At 41.2% G+C, this 25,524-nt stretch overlaps 1 protein-coding gene across 4 annotated transcripts in view; it reads left to right on the plus strand.

Annotated features, from left to right (window-relative positions):
• The window catches only part of VPS16 (VPS16 core subunit of CORVET and HOPS complexes), a 521,592-nt gene that overhangs the window by 321,530 nt on the left and 174,538 nt on the right, over positions 1-25,524 (plus strand). For 3 of the 4 annotated variants that reach the window (XR_012678248.1, XM_075179981.1, XM_075179978.1), the window contains exon 19: positions 4,703-4,810. The exons of the other annotated variant lie outside the window; for it this stretch is intronic. Coding sequence is in view for 2 of the 3 variants with exons in the window: in XM_075179981.1 (XP_075036082.1) it covers positions 4,703-4,810 (108 nt within the window). In the remaining variant the exon portion in view is untranslated. The remainder of the gene's footprint in view (positions 1-4,702; positions 4,811-25,524) is intronic. 4 annotated transcript variants of the gene reach the window in all.

The raw sequence follows: 25,524 nt of genomic DNA on the forward strand, positions 1-25,524 counted from the left end.
GGTGGTCCGCCTTGTTTTCCTAGTTACCACAGAATCAGTGTGGCTAGGAAGAGCCCCAGTGCTTTGCAGTGGCGGTGCTGGTTGTAGTTTTTATAGATGTTCACCTTGTTCAAGTACCATTCAGCCCAGCACCGATCAGTCAGAGTGGTGGATACTGTGATTGTTGTGTACCAGTGTAGTGGGTCACTCCAAAATCATTGTAGTCAGCATAGGTGTCTAGTAAGAGCACTTACATCTTTTTAGTGCTGGTAGATGCCTTTTTAGTGACGATAAAAAGTATATATTTTATTATCATATGGATCTTACAAGGCTGCCATTTCCTGGGATAAACAGAAGATAACCTGATTTACCCACCCATAGGTTAAAATTAAAATAAATCACAAAAAATAAAATATATACTTGTCCAGCACTTAATGGTTATTGATTAATTACTTAACCACTTCAAGGCTGGGGCAGCACGGTGGCTTAGTAGTTAGCACTTCTGCGCCTCAGCATTGGGCTCATGAGTTTGCTTGGGTTTCCTTGGGGTGCCCGGTTCCTGGTTTCCTCCCACGCTCCAAAAACTTACTAGTAGGTTAATTGACGGCTATCAAATTGAACCCAGTGTGTGTATGTGTGTGTATGTATGATAGGGATTTTAGACTGTAAGCTCCAAAGGACAGGGACTGATGTAAGTGAGTTCTCTGTACAGTGCTGCGGAACTAGTGGCGCTATATAAATAAATTGTTGATGAAGGCACACTTATTTCCATATTTACTACAACTAAATCCAGCGAAAAGCAACCATTTCAACTATTTCAGTTGAAACGAGTATGTAAAGAAGCCCTTCTTGTAACAGTCGTTTACAAAGCTATACAATTAAACTTTGGCATTTAAATAAGGAGGACACTTCACTAAAACAATTAGAATGTGAATTGTTGGGACCCTAGCCACATTTTTATATGGGGCTCTTTGATGCACTGTTTTGCCCTAGTCTACCTGTTAGTGGAAATTCTGTCTCAGCCTCAACATGTTCTAAAATCCTAGTTAAGAATGCATTGAATTGAAGGCCTGCCCCATAGTGATGGGAAATCTAGTTCATTTTGAAGATTTAGTTCATTCTGATCTAGTTCACACAAAAGATTAGTTCAAAAGATTAGTTCATTTCACTCATTTGACTCAGTAGTTCGTTTCACTCAGTAGTTCATTTCACTCATTTGACTCAGTAGTTCATTTCACTCATTTGACTCAGTAGTTCATTTAGTTCATTTAGCTCAGTTAGTTCAGTTAGATCACTAGCTCTGGAACACTGCTTAGAGAAGTGATTGGAGACATAGATCTAGTCTATTACACATACTGTAGGCATATATACTACTACCTCATTAGATGAGTTATAGTCCTGTTAAAATTATCAGATAAGAAACCACATAACAAGGACTCTAACGTTCCCTCAGTTCTCAGAATTGACTGAGCGGTGTGGGTTCACGATGGAACAGTTCCACCAATACTTACAAATCAGACATTATCATCAGCAGGTCAGGGCTCAGTTGTCTGGCAGACCCCCCACTGTGTTTGAGAATTTATGCCTATCTGGACCATCCTCAAAATGTCTAATCTCAACGCTATACAATGCCTTACTTCCCACTTCCACGGAGACCAAGGACCATTTTCAGACTCAGTGGGAGGCAGATTTGGGAGCATCCCTAGATCCAGAAGAATGGTCGGACATCTATGAGTGGACAGCTCGTTGCTCTATAAATGTCCGTACCAAAGAAAACGCCATTAAATTGCTGCATAGATGGTATTATGTTCACTCTAGGCTTCACATCATATACCCTCAAACAAGTCCAACATGTTGGAGAGACTGTGGCCATACAGGCACCTTCATACACACATGGTGGGACTGTCCCAAACTGAGCCCGTTCTGGACAGAAGTTCTCGCATTGGCAACGGCTGTCCTCGATACTCCTGTGCCCTCCGATCCTAAGCACGTATTATTGCCTCTACCTCTCCCAGACCTCCCACCACACACCCATAAGCTTCTTTGGCATATAATCATTGCAGCTACCTGTCAAATAGCTGCCCACTGGAAGAACTCCGTTCCTCCAACGCTCCAAATGGTCTGTGGTCGGATCTGGCACATTTATCAGATTGAACACATCACCAGTGTGCTTAGGGGCTCCTCCGTGTCCTTCAACAAGGTCTGGTCTCCTTGGGCCTTGTATGCAACCAACCTCTGCTCCAATTTTAGTCAAACCCTATCCATTACTAGAAATACTAGATTGAACTATTATCTCCTGCTAAAAATATAAAGGCGTGAATTCCTCCTTCCTTCCCCTAACCGTCCCAATCTGTTCTCTCTCCTTCCTGTCAGGATCTGCCTGCAAGCCCCTTGCAGTACATACTGCTTTGCTTGTCAGCTCCTGCCTTTTGACTTTATTAGTGTGTATTTGCAGCAGTACCTCTGATCACCAGAGGTGCTGCTATCTTGCCTTTCATGTTTGCATTTGGGGTTAACACTTTCTCCAATTATCCCATGCACCTGGGTGTGTTTTCCTTTCCCTTATATATACCTGTTCCTCCCAGCAGTCATTGCTGGTTATTGTTGTCCCATCCTGTTGTCACATCCTGAGGTTATTCTCTGTGGTCACTTCCTCCTGTTTGTGCTCCTGGATTTATGCTGCTGGAGATCTATTTCAACATACAACCTGCTGACCTGTTCCTTATGTGAACCTGGGACTTATCTGTGCATTTCCCTGTGCATGCTGCCTGGAATATTTCCTCACCTCCCATTTACCTGCAACTGCTGTATATCTGGTAAATTCTGCAAGCTATTATGTCATCAACTATTCATACTCTCCAGCAATAAACATTGTTTGTTTTTTCACCTATCCATGGCTCCTTAGCCGTATTTCTACATTGATCCGTGACACTTCCCCCTTTTTGCCTTGTCACTCCCCCTTACCCCCTTCTTCTTCCTCTTTTCCCCCTTATTTGTATAATTTTAAACAAAATAAAATTTTCATGGTACCATGTTCATATGAAGCTGAACTTGTTTTGTAAAAGCTATGTGAAAAAATGCTATACACACTTTTAAATTTGTATGTGCATTTGTCATCTTACTATTGTACCTTTCAAGAGTTTTATATTTTGTAATGCTGTTCAAGATAAGATGTTACTAATAAAAAAAAAATTATCAGATAAGTTTAATATGTCAGATCATTTTTAATATTTTAAAAAGGACAATCACTTATACAAAAACTAGTAGTGACATGTTGAGCTTTGCAAAGTCAATTACATTTTCATTATTATTTTTTATTTCCATAATATGCAAATGAAAAAGACCCAAATTCAGAGTATTATAAAGTGTCACTTTTTTGCTATTAAAATTGAGATCAGTGCAATCAGGATATAGGGGAGATCTATCAAACCTTAGGGGGGAATTTTTACAGCTGTAAAAAGACCCAAAATAGGCATCACGTCACTGGGGTTGGGGCCAATTCACAAAGCCCCGCCCCCTACACACATACCCCGCTCCAGGAACTCCCAGACGTAACCAACAAAATGTTGGCAATTATGACTAATCAGCTTCTGTCATTTATCTAACAGAGTCTATAAAATGGCAGAAAATGATTGCTATGGGCAACGTTTCCACTTTATCTCTCTTGAAGGTTTAATACATCTCTCCTGTATATATGGTGCAATAAACAGAACTACAGTATATAGCATGCAGCACTCAGCAGTGCAGTGTGTCTTGAGCTGACAGGGAAGGGAATGTTTCCTGTGACTCATGAGCTAAATGATCTTAATGATTGAAATGATTCGGAGAGTGAAATGATTCGGAGACTCATATGAGTAAGAGAGTGAAATGAACTATTGAACTCCTGAGCGAAGAGAATGACTTATGGCTCATAGTCAGTGATCAGCTCCAGAGTCTCACACAATGTCTGAGCACAGCAGTGCCACCTTTGGTAGTTTAGAGGTACTGTCTCATGAGTATTAAATGAGAGAGCTGAATAGAAACAAAAGAGCCAGTGTGAATGAGACAGTGAGTGAGGCTGCTGGAGCTGCTCTGCTTTATCTCTAACTCCTCCCACTTGTTTTAGTTCCTGGTGAACTAATCTTTACCAGAGCTGTGAACTAAATGATTTAGTTCACTTTGAAGATTAGTTCATTTGAACTAATCATTCGTGAACTACCCATCACTACTGCCCCATAAATAGCCTTTCCAAGAAGTATTGCATGCCTCCTAACTCTGTTTTTTCTTAAATCAGGGGATGTCAGCATAGGGAGGAGGCACGTTCCTTAGGGGGGATGAACCATGCCATGATGAGGACATGCTTAGTGCTAGCTGTCTCTTACTACCCCCTAACCATCAGGCCCTCCTTTCCAAACACCCATTCAGTGCTGCAAAGCATTAGTTCATCATTACTTTGCTGTGCATTGCATAAACTAGTAAAATCTCCTAACTCTTTGTTTTGTTTTAGTATGGCTGTCTGTAAAGCACTTAATATGCTAAGCACAAAATATTATCATGTATAACTGAGCCCCAACAAGAGTGAAAATGGATATACATATGTATAATTGGAACTTCCAAGAAGTCTGTTATATTGAGTAGGCGTGGGTAATTTCCATTCCATTTCATTAGAAAACTATATTTCTTGCTGTCTATAAGAAGGCACAATATTATTATAAAATTGTTCTATACAACTCTATATTGACAGTTCTGCAAACATCAAGAACCCGAGACTTTAAAAGATCTTTATACTCAGGATGATAATCATCAAGAGCTTGGAAACTTTCATGTGCGCTCCAGTTATTACACAGAAAAGGTATGATATATTTGTTATTTTATCATTTCATTTAAAATAATTATATAGCTTCTTCTCTGTGAACATGGCTTACTACTAATCATATGTTGCTTCATAAGGTCTGCAGGTGTTATTTTATTTTATAGGGAATTCTCAATTTATTATTGCAGGGGAGTAGGGAAATTGGAAATTTTAGGAGCCAGTAAATTTGGGGAAATGCAAATTTCTTGCTATGAAAGTTTAAGTAAAAAATGTATAGGTCTTCACGTCACCATTTTTATATAGTAAGCTATTAACAGTGAATATATACTCAGTCTTATAATATCAAATCCACAATCTCACATATATTTTTTTCTTTAAATAGCAAGTTAAGTACCTTTTAATCATGCATTTTTCTTAGCAATCCTCCTGCAAATCATCATCTTTCCAAAAGCTCTGTAGTTGGCATTGAAAAATGGCTTCTAGATGTAGACACAGTCAGTCTGCTACACAGACACAGGCTCACATTTCTCAGCATTTAATGTGATGGCAGATGGGGGGGGAGGGGGGTAGGAGAATGTCATAAACAGAGCTCAGAGGTGTGCTCTCTACAATATGTGACTGTTGTTACTATGGTAGTCCAGAATCATAAATCATAAAGGGCAGCCTAAAAAATGAAAAACAGAAAATGGTAAATACTACCAATTAACAATTCCTTAGTTCCACAGTGATTTTAGCTATGATAAGTGCCCTCTGCAGGCTTCATGCACACTCTTATTGTCTGCTTATGTAAAGTGGCATTTTATTGTCTTTTATATTGCATGATACACAACTATAATACAGTGCTTTTTGTTGATTTGTGCAAGTGATGAGGTAAGCATCCTTTTAGTTGTAATCTCAAACAGTTTTTTGTATGCATATCTATTGGGCAGAAACCTATTAAAGTAGGGAAAACAAGTGTGTTTATGTGTAATCCACTTGTGACAACAGTTGGTGTGATAACTGACAGAAGTTATCCAAGTAATGGAATTGTAATTTACAATCCTGCACTTGCAATTCGAACTGTATTTTTAATCAAGACCACTCACTGGCTCTGGGAAAATGGCAGGACACCTAGTAAGAACCGGCAAGCTTTTGTCTTGGGTGCCACTTCAAATAATATAGTAGTCCTTTATATGTTTACATTGAGAAGCATTTATGAGAAGAAAAAACAGAGTAAGCAATGTTTTGTTTTGTCACTACAGTCATACAACTGATATGTACAACACTGACTAAAGCACCTAAGAAGAATAACTTTTTCTCATTGCCAGCCCTCCTCTATAAAAATCGGAGCTTGCTCTGTGAGGGATCTCTTCTTGCCCACATTTGTAGGCTTATCATTGATGAGAATTTGCTAATGCAATTATGGGCCAAAGACCAAAAATAATAATTATTATTTAATAATAATTTAATTATAATCTAATTAAAAAGGCAATACTTTTAAAGGTTTATTAATGGTTGCATAATCCCTTGAATGTGCCTACTCACATAGTTTGTGGACATAAGTTTGATTATGTTATTCCCTCTGCATGGGTAATGATTTATCATCAAGCAAATATACTATCAAAATTTATTAATACAGCATACAGCACACAAGATAAAATGTCTAATGGTGTGTCACTAAATGAAGACACAGTAGTCAGCGCTGACTTTACCCTATAATATTACTATAATCCCTAATGAGAACAGATGGATGTAAGTGTTTCTCGACTCTCAGACTAAATACAGGTAGGTCCAGTTTCCTGCAAAGTCTGTACAATATCAGCAGTTTGGACTGAATCCTGAACACATGAGGATGTCATCACCTAAAGAGATATATAATGGAAGTACGTGTGGAACCAAAAAGGAATCTAAAAAGTCCATATATGAGTGAATGCATGCATGATTCATAAAAACTACATGTAAAAAATAAAATAAAAATTGAAGCATAGAGATATCCAACATATGGTCACAGCTCCGTTTCAGATTTGAGAGACGCCCAAACAAAGGAAAACTGATAGTCCCATACAGCATCAATGTAGAAGAAAGCTTCACCTATATTGAGGCAAAGCTATCATAGGGTCCTCCTTTGTAAACATATGCTCGTTTGTAGAGCTCTTTCCGAGGTAATAATAGCGGAATGTATCCACAAAACGGTTCTTACCGCGTCCTGAAGCCTTCAGACAATAAGTGGGAGTGTGGCTTACCTGACCCGAATCATTGGTACGAGGTGTGATCGTAACGCCAAGACGTGCTTCCGTTTGTAAAAGCCCGCACCTTGATAGTCCGGGAACTGATGCTCAGTAGTATTTGTTACACTAATACGGCGTATGTTGAAATCAGGGAAGGGGGTCGTCTTTGCCTTGAACACCTCTCACTCTTCACACAGCGCTGTCTCGAAAAGGTATACGGTAAGCTTATGGTTGCTGACGCGTTTGGTCCTATACACTTAGGACTTTCTCAAAGCTGATCCTCCCACAACTCTGACTCCTATTTAAAGAACATTTGGGTGTAGCTGTCCAGCCAGGAGTTAGTGTCTTAAAGTGAACCGTTCCACTTTCCTCAGTTTGCGACAAATTGAAATAAAATAGTAAATGTTCCAAAATGCATATTTATATATTTCTCTCTGTATGCATTCACTAAAAACTCAGATGTATATAGACACATATCTACTTGAACCATTTTAGCTACTTGTAAACGACATTCTGTATTGTGTTTCAATGTATAAAGCTGGTTCCTCTAATGTTACAATTGGACATACATCTACGTAAAAACAGCCCCTAAAATAATACTAGATAACCCATTATTAATTTTTCTGGTGCACTTTTCTCAAGATTATGAATAAAAATTAATATAAAATATTATACAAAATCGGATGAGTACGGCATATACAATTTCTCCTATATGAACATAGCACACAGGTCTCTTATCAATTTCGTAGGTTATATATGTCACTATGAATTAACCTCATCGTGGCGCCCTTAACATTCAATTCCCTATCTACACCTCCATAGAAATGGAGGATGGAGGGGAACGAGAGACCAAAGGATGGATGGTAACACGAATATGTTCTTTAAATAGGAGTCAGAGTTGTAGGAGGATCAGCTTTGAGAAAGTCCTAAGTGTATAGGACGAAACGCATCAGCAAGCAGAAGCTTACCGTATACCTTTTCGAAACACAGCGCTGTGTGAAGAGTGAGAGGTGTTCAAGGCAAAGACGACCCCCTTCCCTGATTTCAGCATACGCTGTATTAGTGGAATATACGGCGGAAGGCTTCAGGACGCGGTAAGAACCGTTTTGTGGATACATTCCGCTATTATTACCTCGGAAAGAGCTCTACAAACGAGCATATGTTTACAAAGGAGGACCCTATGATAGCTTTGCCTCAATATAGGTGAAGCTTTCTTCTACATTGATGCTGTATGGGACTATCAGTTTTCCTTTGTTTGGGCATCTCTCAAATCTGAAACGGAGCTGTGACCATATGTTGGATATCTCTATGCTTCAATTTTATTTTTATTTTATTTTTTATATGTAGTTTTTATGAATCATGCATGCATTCACTCATATATGGACTTTTTAGATTCCTTTTTGGTTCCACATGTACTTCCATCATATATCTCTTTAGGTGGTGACATCCTCATGTGTTCAGGATTCAGGCCAAACTGTTGATATTGTACAGACTTTGCAGGAAACTGGACCTACCTGTATTTAGTCTGAGAGTCGAGAAACACTTACATCCATCTGTTCTCATTAGGGATTATAGTAATATTATAGGGTAAAGTCAGTGCTGACTACTGTCTTCATTTAGTGACACACCATTAGACATTTTATCTTGTGTGCTGTATGCTGTATTAATAAATTTTTATAGTATATTTGCTTGATGATAAATCATTACCCATGCAGAGGGAATAATTATAACCAATTTTATAGGTGTCCCAGCGCTTGACATATTATATACTTTTGGTTGGATAACGGTCTGGTGAATCGTGGTTCAAGCTGCAGGGGTACCTATGTATTATTCTCTATTTAGAGAATAGAGTTGCGGATTTTAGCGCCGGGGTTGTCCCCTAGGGGATTGTGTGCTTTTTATAAGTTTGATTATGTTCATGACAGTGTAACCCTTGATTTAGATCACAAGCCACAAATACATAATTTTTGCTTGTAGATTTAAGATGAGGTTAAGCACAACAGCTTGCTGAACAGCAGTAATGAAGACCAGTTACTCTCTACTGCAATCAGGGCAACAAATGCTGAGTCTGAGGCTTTATATGAAGTTCCATCTGCTGTCTCACGTGCATGACACACCTGCAAAATAAAATAGATTTTTGATCTCTCATTCACACTGATCAATGTCACAAGAAGTTTACTATCAGTGCTACCAGCATCATTTCTCTGTTGTAGCCCAATACCTGATGAGGACAAGGATGTTGCTGTGGCTAATGTAAGATGCAGAAAGCATATGTTTAGCATGGAATTGTTTTGGTGGGCTGTAAAGGAGGGCTAATGCACTATTCCTGTTGTCTGCTGTGTATGTCCACCATTATCATAGGGTATATTTTAGTGGTTACAGCAGTAGAACCTAGAGTGCTCCATTTAAAATGTTGTTTTTTGTAATGATGTCCAAGAGCAATCTATAATAACAATATGCCTGAGAATAGCTCCACATACACGAGTTTGAAATATGAACTAAATTGGTCACCTTTAGTGTCTCGTTCAAAGGAAGATTAAAGTATAGTAGTAAATGCTTCTCTTAGTTTCTGAACCCTACACTCTCTCACATATACAGGAGAAGTTGCTGAATACAGTTTGGGTGTTCTTCAGTAGAATAGGATATGTGTGAAAAATGCATCACTAGTCTTAGATGGCCTTTTACCACAGTTATTTAGTAGAAATGTGGTTGATCTAGTATAGTCTGTTTGAAAAAGAAAATCAAATCATATGCATATTGTCATTACCTCAGCTACAGTGAATAGATCTAAAACTTAAATGCAAATGGCAATTAGTATGAGCTGTATGAGATCAGTATTTTCAGTAAATCTCTAAATAATTGTATATATTCCTTTGACAAATTAAATAGTATTTAAGAGATCCAATTAGCTCTATAAACTTTTGAGTTGAGTTGACACTGTTGAGCAGAGTGGACTAGTTCTTTAATTGTTATTTTGGCATTAACCTCTTAACCATCAGAAATGTTTACGTTTTCACACGTAAGCTCATGTAATATCTCGGTGCTGGAAGTAGAGATGCTCACTGACCCCCCGGTTTTGGTTTTGGTTTTGGATCTGGATTACCATTGTGTTTTGGTTTTGGTTTTGCAAAACCACCATTGCGTGTTTTGGTTTTGGTTTTGTTTGGTTTTGTTTTGCTATTTTGTTGGAAAATCAATGTTTTTGGGCCTAAAATAACCAAATTTAGTGCTCCACCTGTTTCTTGGATAAGTAATGTACCGTATTTTTCGCTCCATAAGACGCACCTGACTATAAGACGCACCTAGTTTTTAGAGGAGGAAAACATACACTGGCCCCTTCACTCACACAAAATACACTGACCCCCACTCTCACTCACCAACACACACACACTATAGCGTCCAGCACACACACACTATAGCATAACATTTTTGCTGTTTTTGATTGTTTTTCTCACTATCAGGAATTATCTTTATCAAAACAGAACTTTTCTAAGAGTCATTAAGACCTACTCTGATTGAGAGACATCTTTGTATGGACACAGAAAAATGTTCCTAAATTGGCCATAACATTTAAAAATAATTGTAAAGCACATTAAAAATCAATCTGATGTATAATTAAATTACAGTGATCATCTATGCATCAACTAGTCTCTTTAGCTTTTAGCTAAGGAGGAGAAGGAAGGCTGCTATTGATCACTCCAGTACAGCTGTTTAATTCAACTTGCAGACACCACTGTGTATAGTCTAATCATTTAAAAACATTGCCTACCGAGTCTTGCAGTCTCCACCCAACTCTCACGCTTGAAGCAGGCTTCAGACAGGGGTGAGAATGAAGTTGTGCAGCCTCCAAGCCAGAAAGTCAGAAACAGTCCCTGGCTGGGACTGCAGTAAGTTTTCTTGTTTCTGACTTTCTGGCTTGTAGTATTCGCTCCATAAGACGCACACACTTTTTCCCCCACTTTTTTGGGGGGAAAAAGTGCGTCTTATGGAGCGAAAAATACAGTAATTGTAAAGCTAATAAATTCTCAAAAAAACAGTTTAATTCCTGGTAGGTAGGCCTTCATTAATTCTACACACAAACCTGATTGTCTTCCTCTCCATCTATGCATATTGGCAATGCAGCCATCGTCTATGGGTGTATATTACACCCTATACTTATAGTTAAATATGTAAAGAAATGGACAAAGGCAGTTTGGTTTCTGTCTCTATAGGCCCCCCTCCACTTGTAGAAAATACAAAAAAAATCAGCCGATATAGACTGTACAATATTAATTGAAATGGGCAAAGGCAGTTTGGGTTCAGTCTGTGTATGACACCCTACCCATAATGAGAAATTGCCAAAACAGCAACCTTTCAAGATGGTACGTGATATGGAAATGCCCCAAGTCCCTTTCCTCTTTGGGGGTAGATTGCACCCTAGACTTAAAGAGAAAGTTTTAAAAAGATGTTATCATCATTATCTGGAGCTTCATCCTCACCCTCATCAGTGTGTACGTCATCATCACAGACTATCAATTAATCGCCGCTTGAATTCGCCATTAGAGAACAGTCAGTGCTTGGATGTCTTTGATTGTGAAGGCCTTCCTCGTGGAAGATGTAGTTCATTTTTATAAACATCATTTTCTCCACATTTTTGGGAAGTAACCTTCTACGGCGATCACTGACTAAGTTCCCGGCTGTGCTGAACACTCGTTCAGAGTACACACTGGAGGGTGGGCAGCTTAGGTATTGCAAAGCAAGTTTGTACTTGGGTTTCCAAATGGCCTGCTTTTCCTCCCAGTAAGGAAAGGGACTGTCTGACATTTCCATATCAATTACCTCTTGAAAATAATCCTCCACCATCCTTTGCATGTTTATACTCGTATTGGATGGAGTTATGGGCAAGGTGACACATTTGTTTGAAAAATCCTTCAAACCAGCCCAGATGTTAAATTGTTCTGGTCTGCCCCCTGCGTCTTCCCTGCTTCTTTTTGGGAAATTAAATTTTTTACGAGCAGCAGCAGCTTGAGAAAGTGAAGGATGACACGTCGTCAAGCCGAGGCCCAGTTCAGCAGCCAACTTGCTGAGCAATAGCTCTTTGCAAAGTTCACATCTCGCTCATTTACAAGTAAAGACTCAATGTAGGTCTTAAACCTTGGATCAAACAAAGTGGCCAAAACGTACCGATCCGCGTTCAAGATCTTAATAACTCGAGGATCATTGTGAAGCGAATTAAGTACTTGATCGACAAGGCCAACATACTTTGCTGAATTGCTTGCTTTCACCTCCTCATTCAGTTTCTCAAGCTGCTTTTCCAATAGTCTAATTAAAGGAATGACTTGGCTCAAACTAGCAGAGTCTGCACTGACCTCACATGTCACAACTTCAAATGGCTTCAGCACCTTGCACAGCACTGAAAGTATTCCCCACTGTGCCAGAGTGAAATGCATCCCCCTCCTTTCCCAATGTCATGGCTTGTGCAATACGCTTGGATGGCTTTGCGCTGTTCCTCCATCCTCTGAAGCATGTACAGGGTGGAATTCCACCTAGTTACCACCTCTTGCTTAAGTTGGTGGCAGGGCAAGTTAAACTGCTCTTGGAGCTGCTGCAATCTCCTACATGCTGTGGCTGAAATGGCCTGAAATTTTACGGGGCACCGAAAGTATCTCCTGCACCTCACGGTTATTTCGTAGGAAGCTCTGCACCACCAAGTTGATGGTTTTAGCAAAACCGAGAATGTGCTGGAAATCAGCCAGCTGTAATGCTCGCAATATATTGTTGGCGTTATCAGAAATGACATATCCTGGGGAGAGTCCAAGTGGTATAAGCCATATATCAATCACATCTCTTAGTTTGCGTAACCAATTGTCAGCTGTATGCCTGTTAGTGAAGTCGGGGATACAAAGAGTGGCTTGCCTGTGACAAATGTTACGTAGTGGTGTAAATGCTGCTGCTGTTCCTGCTGCTGAAGGTGAATGACCAACCCAGTGGGCTGTCACAGTCTTATAGTCCTTGGTTTGCCCACTTCCACTTGTCCACATATCTGTGGTTAAGTGTACAGTGGGCAGAATGGCATTTTTCAGCGCAATCTCTACATTTGTACACACTTTTTGGTATAGTTGTGGAATAGCTTTACGGGAAAAATGGTGTCGCGATGGAATTCTGTAACGCGGACACAAAACCTCAATTAACTGTGAAAAACCAGCTGCGTTTATTGTGGAGATTGGACGCAGATCTAATACTAACATAGCAGCCATATGGTGTCTGTGATTCGCTTGGCGACTGGGTGACTGCTGTCATATTTGCTTCCCCTAGCAAATGATTGTTTCACAGTTAATTGTTGAAATGTAGGACTGCTTATTTCCTTGGCCTGCCTCTGGCCTGACAATTCACCCCCAGCAGCACCCCCAGCAACAGCAGCAGCAGTGGGACGAACGCTTTCTTCAGAGGAATCAATTATAGTGCAGGAGTCATCCAGCCTTAATAAGTGGGATGCAGGGCTAACTCCGAGCGCTACTGAGGACATTGATGAGGATGGTGTGGTGGGTGTATTTTGTAGCCGTTGGGATGTCGGTGACCGGAAGGTCCTAGCTGATGATGGAGTACTGGTATTTTTTTTGGAAGAACTTTCAGCTTTTCCCAACACTTTGCCATGAACTCTAGTTAAATGGCGTAACATAGACGAGGTTCCAAGATGGTTAAGGTCCCTCCCTCGACTGACTGTGGTTTGACATACACTACAAATGGCTATACAATTGTTGTCTGGATTGGGGTAGAAATAGTTCCACACATAAGAAGTGGATTTTTGTGTTTTATGGCCAGGCATGACAATGACCTTTTTCTTGTCACGTGCCTGAACTGCTGCCACTGGTGCAGGACTTACACAAACAACCTCATTCTCATCAACATCCTCATTAGCGCTCTCGCCGCCTACACAAATCTCCCCCTCATCCTCTTCTATTTCCAAAGTTTCATCCTCAATTTGTGTATCACCGGCTACACTCGGGCTGTTCAGGCACACATCAGCAGAACTGCTGAAATGGCCCCTCTTTATGGGTACACTAACAGAATGCTCACGATTAGACATCCCACTGTTGGATGGACTCTCCACAGGGATTGGTGTCATTTCTGATTCAGAGCAAACATTATCCTCTAATGCCTTACTGTTATCTTGCAGCTCGGCTTTGACGCGTAACAGTAGTTGTGCACCACTTGTAGGCTCGGTAACATTTTTCGATCTCTCTTTGCCACTGCGTGTGTAAAATGGCATGTTGGCAATTTTTTTTAGCGGCAGTTAACTTTTCCTCAATTACACTTCTTTTTCGATTCAACACTGTAAATTTGTATTTGGTGTGTGTTTTTTTGCGTGATTTCAAAAGACTATGTAGTTTGACATCGCCTTTCCCAGATGACGTACTGGGAACACTACCATCAGGACTGGTGACAGAACCTGGTTGCTGATTATGCTCATATGTGGACTGCTTTGAATCTATTATAATGAGGCCAAAGCACTTGTAGTGCTACAAATTGTTTTTTATACTGCTGACAAATCTGACTTTTGACAGCCAGAACAATTCATGCAAAAGAATGGGGAACACCCCAAAAGCACTTGGAGTGCCAGAAATTGCACAAAAACGCTCCTCTATCCTCCTCTTACTGCTGTTACAACTGTATTAAGATAAGAATGGTATTGAATAGAAACAGTAATGTGTCCAATTACTGCTCTGTCCCTGCGCTGATATAGCCTGTGTGACCTAACCCTGCTCTCGCCCTCTGTCAAATGGCGATGGATTGCTGTGGAGGCTGGTATTTATGCTTTTCAAATCTCGCGAGAACTGAGCTCAGAAATACGAATACGTCACGATGATGTTTTGCCTTGATTTCGATTCCGAATGGGCGGGAGAGTACCGAGCCTGCTCGGCTCAGTACTCGGATAGGCTAAATTCGGTAGTATTCGGTTCTCAGGGAACCGAGTCCGCCCATCTCTAGCTGGAAGACACATTTTAAAGTGGCCTCCAGATAGTACAGATGATCTACGCTTCCTAGTAAAATGTTTCCTGATATCTCAGACCAATTTTGAAGTTGCAACCAATCCCATGGAACTCCAATCAACATCTGGTGGACCAATCACAAATATGGGGTATACCTGCGCAATGAGACCCAAAAGCAGCCTCTCACCTTACAGTACACAATTCCCAATGGTACTAGAAAAACATATAAATAAAGCAAATGTAAGGAAAAAAATGGCGCTGATGGAATAAAAACTCAATGTCTACAAAGTCAAGTATGAGTGTAACATCAAAATGTCCTAAGAGTCAAATAATGGTGTAACATCAAACGTCCAAAACTCCGGAAATAATGATGATGATGATGTTGTTCTTCTATACTTGATCCAATCCGCTAATGTTGATTTTATAGATGAACATGAAAAAGAAATGAAAAGACATACATAGCGCAACCTGTAAATTGCGATGTAACACAGGAAGCTATCCCTATAATGCCCGTGTATAGATAAAAATACACATGCGACTGAGGGAATCTCCGCTGTGTGCGTATGATGTTACTCACCCCCGTCTGCCGACGCGTTTCGATTGTAAATCTTTATCAAGGCGCCTTGATAAAGATTTACAATCGAAACGCGTCGGCAGACGGGGGTGAGTGACGTCATACGCACACAGCGGAGATTCCCTCAGTCGTCCCTTCTCTTCACACAACGTGGATCATGAAAGTGTTACCCGGGACACAGCTGGTGATACTGGATTACCATCTGTCACGCTTGTTTTGAAAGGACGGTAAGGGTCCATCTATCTCCGTTGTAGCAGGGCTCAGTGCTATAATATTTTCAACTGCTTTTTTATATCTGTGATGTTTTTATGTGTGGAAATTAAATGTGAAGATTTTACACTATGGAGCATATATTTTTTTCCTTCTCCGGTTTCAACCTTGATGGAGTGGATGTTCGTATTTGAAGGAGTTTGTTACAGGAGGAGCATTATCTGTTTGTTTTAATGCTTGAAATTTCACTAGTTCAAGAAATTTTTCCCTACCACGTGGTGCATGTGTATTTTTATCTATACACGGGCATTATAGGGATAGCTTCCTGTGTTACCTCGCAATTTACAGGTTGCGCTATGTATGTCTTTTCATTTCTTTTTCATGTTCATCTATGAGATCAACATTAGTGGATTGGATCAAGTATAGAAGAACAACATAATCATCATTATTTCCGGAGTTTTGGACGTTTGATGTTACACCATTATTTGACTCGTAGGACATTTTGATGTTACACTCATATTTGACTTTGTAGACATTGAGTTTTTATTCCATCAGCGCCATTTTTTTCCTTACATTTGCTTTATTAACATCTGGTGGAGTTTGGAAGGATTCTGATGTGAAATTATGCTTATCTCAGAGGAAGTCACTGGTGTAAATGTATCACTGACCCCATAAATTATAAAAGTCATTGCTAAAACATCTGAGAAATGTGGCTAAAGCGATCATCCGTCTCAGATGGAAATCCCCTTCCTTCCCTTCTGACTGTCCGAGAGTTGCTCAAAATAATTTAATTTTAAATAGTTAATGGGGGATGTATCTGCCTCTGCTACTGATAGTCACTCAGAGTTCACTTTCACTTGGGGCTATTGGTTGCCGTATAAACAGTTGGATACTTATGAAAACTATTTTTATTTCTTACTCAATCCCAACATCCACCCAGTTTAGTGGACCAAATATATTTCTTTGGTAAAGGTTTAGTCTTCTGTCTGAACACACCTCACACACATTGTACGTACGCATATATTATGATTTTATAGAAACAAAAACCTTTGTGTACTTTATCTATTGTGGTTTTCTTTGACAATTTTTCCTAGTGCCTATCTCTCCATTTTGATACTGCAATATATTCAACTGTGTAGTGTTCATCCTTTTTTCTATTTGGGATGCAGCAGCTGGAATTAAGGTTCTACTATTTGATTAGAAGGAGTCTATGTTGAGCAATAACATTATCTATTGTGGGTAGCGCAGACTTTATAAAACCTTTGGTATAGCTTTGTTTAAATTTCAGGTGATTTAGCAAACTTATCCAACTTTTTTGTTTTGTGATATACGCACCTAAGTGATCTCATATACTGTGGCTATAAGGTATTTACCCCTTAGGCAGTGTTCACATTTTATTTTCTTACATCATGCAATCAGAATGGATTTATTAAGCCATTCTTGCCAATAAAATGTTTTTAAATTAATTAGAAAAAACTCTAAGGCTTGTCAGACGCCGTCCCCGCTGATTCCCTGTCAGACGGGGAACGGACGTCTGCCTCTGCTGTCGGCTGCCGCGGACCTACTTCCGGGTATCAGTCCCGTTGCTAGGTAACGGGATGCCGCTTCTCTCTCCAGTGCCGCCTCCCTCTCTCCGCCAATCACCGCAGCCATGGTCCTATTTTAACCTGCCTCTGGCGCCATTAGGGTGCCAGAGTAACAGGTTCACCAACAGTGTTCCTGGCTTCCTCACCCTCTTCATACTCCAGAGTATCCTGCTTCCTGATTTTCTGTTGTGACCCCGGCTTGGCGACCATTCTACTCTTCAGTGTGACCCATACTGTACTGTGACTTCGGCTTGGCGACTATTCTTCTGGATTACCCTTTGTACCTGATATTCCTGATTGCTGTGACCCGGAACCGTCTGACCCTTCTACACTACACTGGTGACTGGCTAATAGGACCGCAACCTGCATGCCCTGTGCAGCGAAGTCCAAACCTCCTTGCGGGGATTCCTGGTAAATACCAGGGGCACGTTTGACTCCGCGCCTGTTAGACCAGTTGCGCTAATACCGGTTAGTGTTCACTCTTCTTCAGCATCCCTAGGCCTACAGCCTGACAAGGCTTTTTCGAAATTAAAAATAATCAAAAAGGGTAATTTTACTGTGGTAGTTTTCAGGATAGACCACCTTAATCCAGTGGTGCAATAAATGTGGCCCTTGGTAACACACTTTGTGGAGCATCATTAAATGTTACTGCGAGATCAGAACACCCCACTAGTCATACCTGGTCAGGAGTGCCACATGTGACTCCTTTTAACTGCTGCTTGTCCATCTCTTCTTTACTACATTAATTGCATTGAAATAATAATGTGGATTTTTTACTGAAAAAAATGTATTAAAATTTTGTAAGAATATACTAGGAAAGGTACAGAAAAAGAAGTGAAAGGGAAGGACAATATAGTGGGGAAGGGAAGGGGGGTACATAGTGAGGGAAGAACACAACAGTAGATCACTAAAATCAAATCTGACTCTCGGAAATTTTGAAATATAGTCCTCAAATACCAGTAACATATAAATACATTGAGACTCCCTATCATGGCTGCATAAAATGAGGATATGTGGACGAGTAAACGTTCACTGACTCAAGGCAACTGCGGTAGTAACCTGCTGAGAAACTCAGGGAGGGTCGCCCTCGCTCTCTGTTGTACATACCTGCCAACTTCTTCACAGCCCCCTCTTCACCATTAGTGAAATAGAGTATGGCACCCCCAAAGTCTCCATCTCAAAACCATGCTGCACTGTGGAAATAATCTTAGTCACTGGGGGAGGTAGTTGCTGTTTCTAGGATTGGGCTATAGTTGTCCTCGTGGCTATGAACACATGCCTCTTCACATACATGTCTAATTGTGAGAGAGAGGGTGAATAGTGGTGCAAGAGGGCTAGTTCCAGGGAGGATGGGACTGGATGTCGAATAATCTGTCCCAAAACCACAGGACATGCCCAGAAAATGTGAAAGATATATCCCTTCCCTGAAAAATTACGGCAAGAGAATGGGAACATAGAGGGCCACATCATGTGCAACTTCTCAGGGGTAAAATACAACTTATTTATGATCTTAATTAACATTTCTGTGCGGTTAAGACATCTAGACATTTTAAAATAGTTCCGGTAAATATATGTCCAATCCTTTCTGGAGAATTCCAGACAGGGGTCTGCCTCCCACTGTAGTTGGACCCTGGATTTTGGGAGGTCAACATGTGTATTCAAAAGATTGTACCAGACTGTTATACTGGCATGATTACAGTCTTTTTGTCAATTTGGTCAAATATAGTTGGAGGGTGGGGGGATCTTATTGGTAGTCCTCTAACCCGGGTCACATCTAGGCAGTTGGTAATAGTCACACAAATGGGCAAAAGAAAGGAGGGCTCCCGATTCAAACAAGTGACCCGAGGATAAGATCCCTCTGGAAACCCACAGGGAGAGGTTTAAATCCGAATCTGTGTGTCATCCGCCTGCAACGATTCATTAGCAGTGGGATGGGGAAAGCCGTCGACGCTACTGCACGTCTGGTCCCAGACTGTCAAGCCATCTTTAGTTTAAACAGGCAGGTTGTGAGCCAGAGGCCTCCATTCTCCAGGGATCCAGATTAGATCAGCTAAGGGAAAATTGGGATCGCATGCTGTTTCTAAATACTCCTAAGGCTTCTAACTCAGTGGAAGAAGGGCCCAGTCATGCATCTAGAACAGGGGTCGGCAACCCCCGGCACGCGTGCCGGGAGTGGCACGCAGACCCCTGAGTCCTGGCACGCCGTCCGCTGTCTAAATGACAATGGCTGTCATTTCTTCCCCACACTGAACTGCTGCGCAAGCGCAACAGTTCAGCACTTCTCCGGCTGTCATTTATGACAGTCGAAGAAGAGCTGAACTGCTGCGCTTGCGCAGCAGTTCAGTGCCGGCTAACAGTTCCTCCCAAGCACCTTTGCGGACCGCTTCACGCCTGGAAGAGGTAAGTATAAAATTATATCATTTTTTATTCATTTATTAGTGTCCTAAAAAATGTTTTGATGCAATTCTGAGGCCATAAGAGTCAATGGGGGCATTACTGTGGCATAAAAGATATTGGGGGCAACTGTGGCATACTATGTGTTTCTGGGGCAACTGTGGCATATTATGTGTTTCTGGGGGCAACTGTGGCATATTATGTGTTTCTGAGGGCAACTGTGGCATATTATGTGTTTCTGGGGGCAACTGTGGCATATTATGTGTTTCTGGGGCAACTGTGGCAAGGTATGAATTGGGGGCACAACTATGTGGCATAAGATGAATTGGGTGCACAATTATGAGGTATGATGTGAACTGGGGCACTACTGTGCGGCATAACTTTTTTTTTTTTGCTGGTTCCTTACTGTTAATATGATATTAGCCTCATAAAATGAGAAATATATATATATATATAGCCGCAGAGAGGGGAGGGGGCGGCTACAAATTCTCTTTGGCCTGCTTGGTGGCCCGAGTCCTCTCTGGAGACCTAATTTTGAAAAAAAAAAAAATATTTTAAAAGTACTTTTTTTTAAAAAAATGTATTGAGTGCAGGTGGATCGGTAGTGGCTAAATCCCCTTCAGCTCAGATACCTTCAGACGCCAGGTCATGTGACTGCAGTGGTCACATGGTACTCGGCGGGCTGCTGGATATCTTCCCATGCTGTGCAGTGGAGAATAAGGTAAGAAGAAGGTGTGCTGGAGAGGGGGCATGTGTGACAAAAGGTGATGGAGAGGGGCATGTGTCACTAAAGGTGCTGGGCAGAGGGAGGCACGTGTGATTAAAGCATGTGGGCAGAGGGGACATATGTGAGCAAAGCTGCTGAGCAAGGGGGCATGTGTGAGTAATGCATTTTTCTGTAAGAGGGTGGCCTGGTGCTTTTCACCTGCTAGACATGCCCCCAATGATGTACTGCCACACCCCCAATTGTACGACCACTTGCATGGTTTGCGGCGGCACAACATTTTTTTAACCATGCTTAACTATAAGGGAGGACCCATGGAGATGCTGTACTGGGGCCATGAATTTCTCTAGGCAGACCTGTATGTATGTATGTATGTATGTGTGTTTTATATATATATATATATATATATATATATATATATATATATATACACACACACACACCTGGCACACCTGGGCTTGACTAGATTTTAGCCGGCACTCCGATAGAAAAAGGTTGCCAACCCCTGATCTAGAATAACAAGCACGCATCGTGTTATTTCCACAGGTTAGGGAGGGCCAATTCCACCTATATTTTTCCAAGGTCATGCGTCGTAGAGCTATAAGCAGGGGGTTTTCTTCCACACATAAGGCTTCATTATGGATATCACTTTAATCATCAGTCTCTTTGGGAGCCGAAATGGTAACATGTGAAACATCATCTTTGGGAGTAGTACCATTTTGAACCCTGAGATCTTACCTAACCAAGAGACTTCATACCACAGCCATGATACTGTCAAAACTGAGATCTGCTTCAAAAGTAGGGAAACATTCTTATCAATGGCTGTATCTAAATGTGGAGTAATTTGAATGCCTAAATAGGGGATGTGACAGGATGGCCCGCCTATGCCACCCTGTCTGTTGTTGCTGGGGACCGGCTGAGCTTACTATGTCACCGTCCCTTTCGTTATTCCGAATACGCCCCTCCTGCCACAGTGGGAGGAGCCTGCTGCCACCACTGAGTTCCTTCTATGGCACTCAGAACCACGTTCCTTTTGGGTAACTGACGCTGCTAATATACCTCGTTGCTGGTGTACCTGGGCTGTTACTCCTGACCTCTTGCTATAGATCAGGGTTGCTGTGGATGGATCCCCCCCTGGCCTATCACACTAACCAGGGCTGCATGGGTAGCAGGCAGAGCGGTGGTACTGGAAAAGCTTGGGTCCAAACCTCAGACAGACGGAGATCGGATTAGATTTTGGGTCCAATCTGCAGATCACAGGAATACAGCAATATTGAAGATGTTTTCAAGCAGGTCTTGAAGAAAGATGTTTATTTGCTCTCACTGGTTAAAGGTCCCAGTGATCAGGTCAGTTGAAATCAGAAGAATACAATACATGCTCAAACAGCTCATCTTTTATACAGTTCGGACACAGACTATTTTTAGCATCAGGATGTATTCTATTTACACAAACCTGGATTTACATGCATTGGAAAGCCAGCCATATTTACACTTATATATGAAATTCTAGAAACGCTGTGATGTGCTGCATCTGGTTTTCAGATGCAGAGAATCCTGGAGCCAGTCTTAATTAAAAGTTCCTGCCTTCAATGTTGGACCTTCCCACATCAAAAGATCTAATTAACATGGGGCCTTTTATCAGACCGTTCAGAATACATATTCAGACAGAACAACAAAAACAAGCCAGTTTCCCACATCACAATACACAGCAGACTTTCTAAACAAAGACCCATTGTATCAGATATATACATTAGAAATAAGGTATTTCCTTTAGCAAGGGTAAACAGAAAAACCACATTTTCTACCCTGGTTTTAGAGATAACGATTTCCTATCTCATAAAATACACAATAGCAATAATAAGTGCATTGACAATTATATAAATAAGCGGCCTGCACTATTTCCTTTAAATAAATTTATACCAAAAGTTATTTATCAGTGATCCAGTAGGGGAGGTTCGAGGATTTCCATGTGTAGGCGAACTTGTCCTTCAGACTCTTCAATCTCACAGTGAAAATGTTTATAGGTAGGGCCTCTGTTTTAGATGTGTTTAGTTTGTAAAGGGAGGCTCTACTCAACCAAGATAGGGTTTTATGGACATGTGGCAGAGAGGTATATGTATTAATTTTCAATATCTGGGCACCAACCTTATCTGCCTACTGAGACAAGAAAATATTCTCCTCTCCCTAGGACAATATGACACAATGTTACTTTAAAGCCATTTGTAAGGAGATCGTTGAAAGTAGCAGTGAAGCTGACCTTTTCTTGATTGAAAAAGTATCTTTATTATGTATGAAGGTACAAAAAGCAGTATTAATACATTACATTCAAGTGTACTGTGTTGCAGCAGAGCTGTAAGTACATTACACCATGAAACAAAATCAGACATACTTTTTCAGTACAATCAGGGCTGCCAAGAGGAATTCAGGGCCCGGGTACAACAAATTCATGGAGCCCCCCTCATAGCCGAGTAAGCCGCAAATTTTTTTTTGCTGTGTAGTAATACATTCAGGGGCGTGGCAATGCGCCGTTGGGGCGTAGCTAGCCTAACGGCGGTGCAAAATTTTTCGGAGGTTTGGTCATGCATTTGGGGGCGTGGCAAATGCGCCATTGGGGCGTTGCTAGCATCAAAATCACTAGACTCTCGATTCGCCGGAGCGTCACATATGTTCAAGCACTCCTGACTTTCAGGACATCTACCACCACAGTGTAGTATACAAAGAATGCAGTGTGTACACAAACAGTTCAGTCTTGGCCTACACCTTACATTGGGCACAACATTCACCAAAAATTGCCATTGTCCCTACTAGAATCACAACATTTCACACACTGTGCTGCTCTCTCTTACCTGTTCTTCTCACTTTCTCCACCTATGGCTGCTGGTTTCTTTAGTTGTGGCTTGTCCGGATCCAGGAATGTTGAAGGACCTATTTTGAAAAAAAAATGGCTACATTTAGAAAATTACAGCCAGCCCCGGCGTTAAATCAATAGCACTCACGATTAATAATTAGGCCTTCCTCCAGCCCCAACATTAAAATAATACTATTCACATTTAATAAATAAACCTATTTCCCTTCCTGCAAACAGCCCCAGCAGTACCTATTTCTTGCAACCATCACTGCCATTAAATAATTCATAGTCACATTTAATAAATAGACCTCATTCTCCCTAAACTCACCCCAACATTCAATAGCCCCCAAACCGTTTTTCCTTCTCTGTTCCTCTTTCCCACTATTTTTTCCTCCACTGTTCCTCTTTCCCACTTTTTTTTCCTCCTCTGTTCCTCTCTCCCACTTTTTATTTCCTCCACTGTTCCTCTTTCCCACCTTTTTTTCTCCTCTGTTCCTCTCTCCTTTTTTTTCTCCTCTGTTCCTCTTTCCCACTTTTTTCTTTTATTAATCTGTGGCTCTCTGCTTTTTTCCTCCTCTGTTTCTCTCTCCCCTTTCTTTATAGTACTGTCCCTCTCTGTTTTCCTCCCCTTGCCTCTCCGTTTCTTTACTTACCTTTTGTCAACTTCTTTCCTTTCTTTTCTTCTCTTTTGTCTCCTCTTCTTCTGTCTTCTTTCTTCATGCTGGCTGCGGCGCTCCTCACTGACTGACGGACGTGACTTGATGACGTCACGCCCGGCAGTCAGTGTGAATAGAGGAGAGGAGGGACACGACGCCGCGCGATCACGTGAGTATCGTTTTTTTTTCTTCCAGCTCCCCCCACCAACGAATACCGCGGGGGGAAAAAAAAAAATCGCAATTTTTTTTTTAAAAAAAATTAAATTAACGGAGAGAGCCCGGCCCGGGCCCCCTGGCATGGCCGGGCCCGGGTAAAATGTACCCGCTCCCCCCCCCCCTCTCGGCGGCCCTGAGTACAATACAAGACATAAGGTGCAAGATATATAACATCATACATTACACATTAAGTACTGCACTATCCATGCATCACTTACACAAGACAACCGTTTCAAACAACCATGTGAGGGAAAGGGGGGAGATCATAGGCCTGAAGAACAGACACATGTATATGGGAGGGTGCATAACTTAAAGGCAAGACATCTCAACAAATACTTCAAACAGTGATGGGGAAATGGAATGGGATCATAAGAGAGGGGGGTGTTAAAGGCCCAAAGCTTTACTAAAAGACAGACAATAAGGGGAGAAGGGGAAGAAGGAGACAAAATCAATCATCTTCCTCTCATGTTGCTGGAATGTATAGTTCACTGTTCTGAGAGCAGAGGTCTTGCCTGTGCTACTAAAGTTCATAAAACACTGGACACTAAGTTTGTTGGGGAGAAATATGTATCACTGTGTCCAAAGTATCCCAACTGTTACTGTTTAGATTTGATAGTATCATATCTGTAGTTATTGTGAATCCTTAAATGTAGCCAGGTGGGTCCTGGGTAATTATCGAGAGGGTCTCTGTCATATGTTCCACAGAGATGCTGTCCCTGTCCCACCAGTAGACAGGAAGTCCTGATCAGCTGGTATTAGATTCCCCATTGTTCTGTGCTCTGTTGTACTATCGAAGCCTTTTTTAAGTAGTTAGGTCAAAGAAGGGAGATCAATCTCTTATTTTTTTTTAATCATGTATTCCTCTATCTACAAATGTATCTGCGCCTATTATTCGTTTGTTTATTTTTAAGCCTACTTACCTGTTTTAATTATGCGAAGTCCACTTTTATTATGCTTGGGCAAACACTGCATCTCTTCCATGGGAGAGTACTTTCATTGCAGATCCATAGAAAGAGAAGTCTCTCTTCACACTAAAGGTAATTTTAGTCTCAAGACACTTACCTGTGAGCCCACACTCCCAACACCTTCTCGGGAATCACATATGCATGGAAGTTTAGTCTAATGATACCCTGTGAGTCCTGTTTCTTTGTGAGACCTTTAGAGCAGGGAGACCTTGAGCTTGACCCCCTACCATACTGGTAGGTGAGAGAACCAAGGGGCAATATAACTAAGGTGACTGCAGTCCTTGGTCTAGTGGAATAAGGAACAGTGAGTGTGGTAATCCTGTCTGAAAGGTACCAGATACCATCACATGGCACATACAGTACCACTGGGTGGCCAACCAGCATTAAGTGGGCTTAAGTGGGC

This window comes from Mixophyes fleayi, chromosome 7 (assembly GCF_038048845.1).
Source record: "Mixophyes fleayi isolate aMixFle1 chromosome 7, aMixFle1.hap1, whole genome shotgun sequence".
Taxonomy (NCBI): Eukaryota; Metazoa; Chordata; class Amphibia; order Anura; family Limnodynastidae; genus Mixophyes; species Mixophyes fleayi.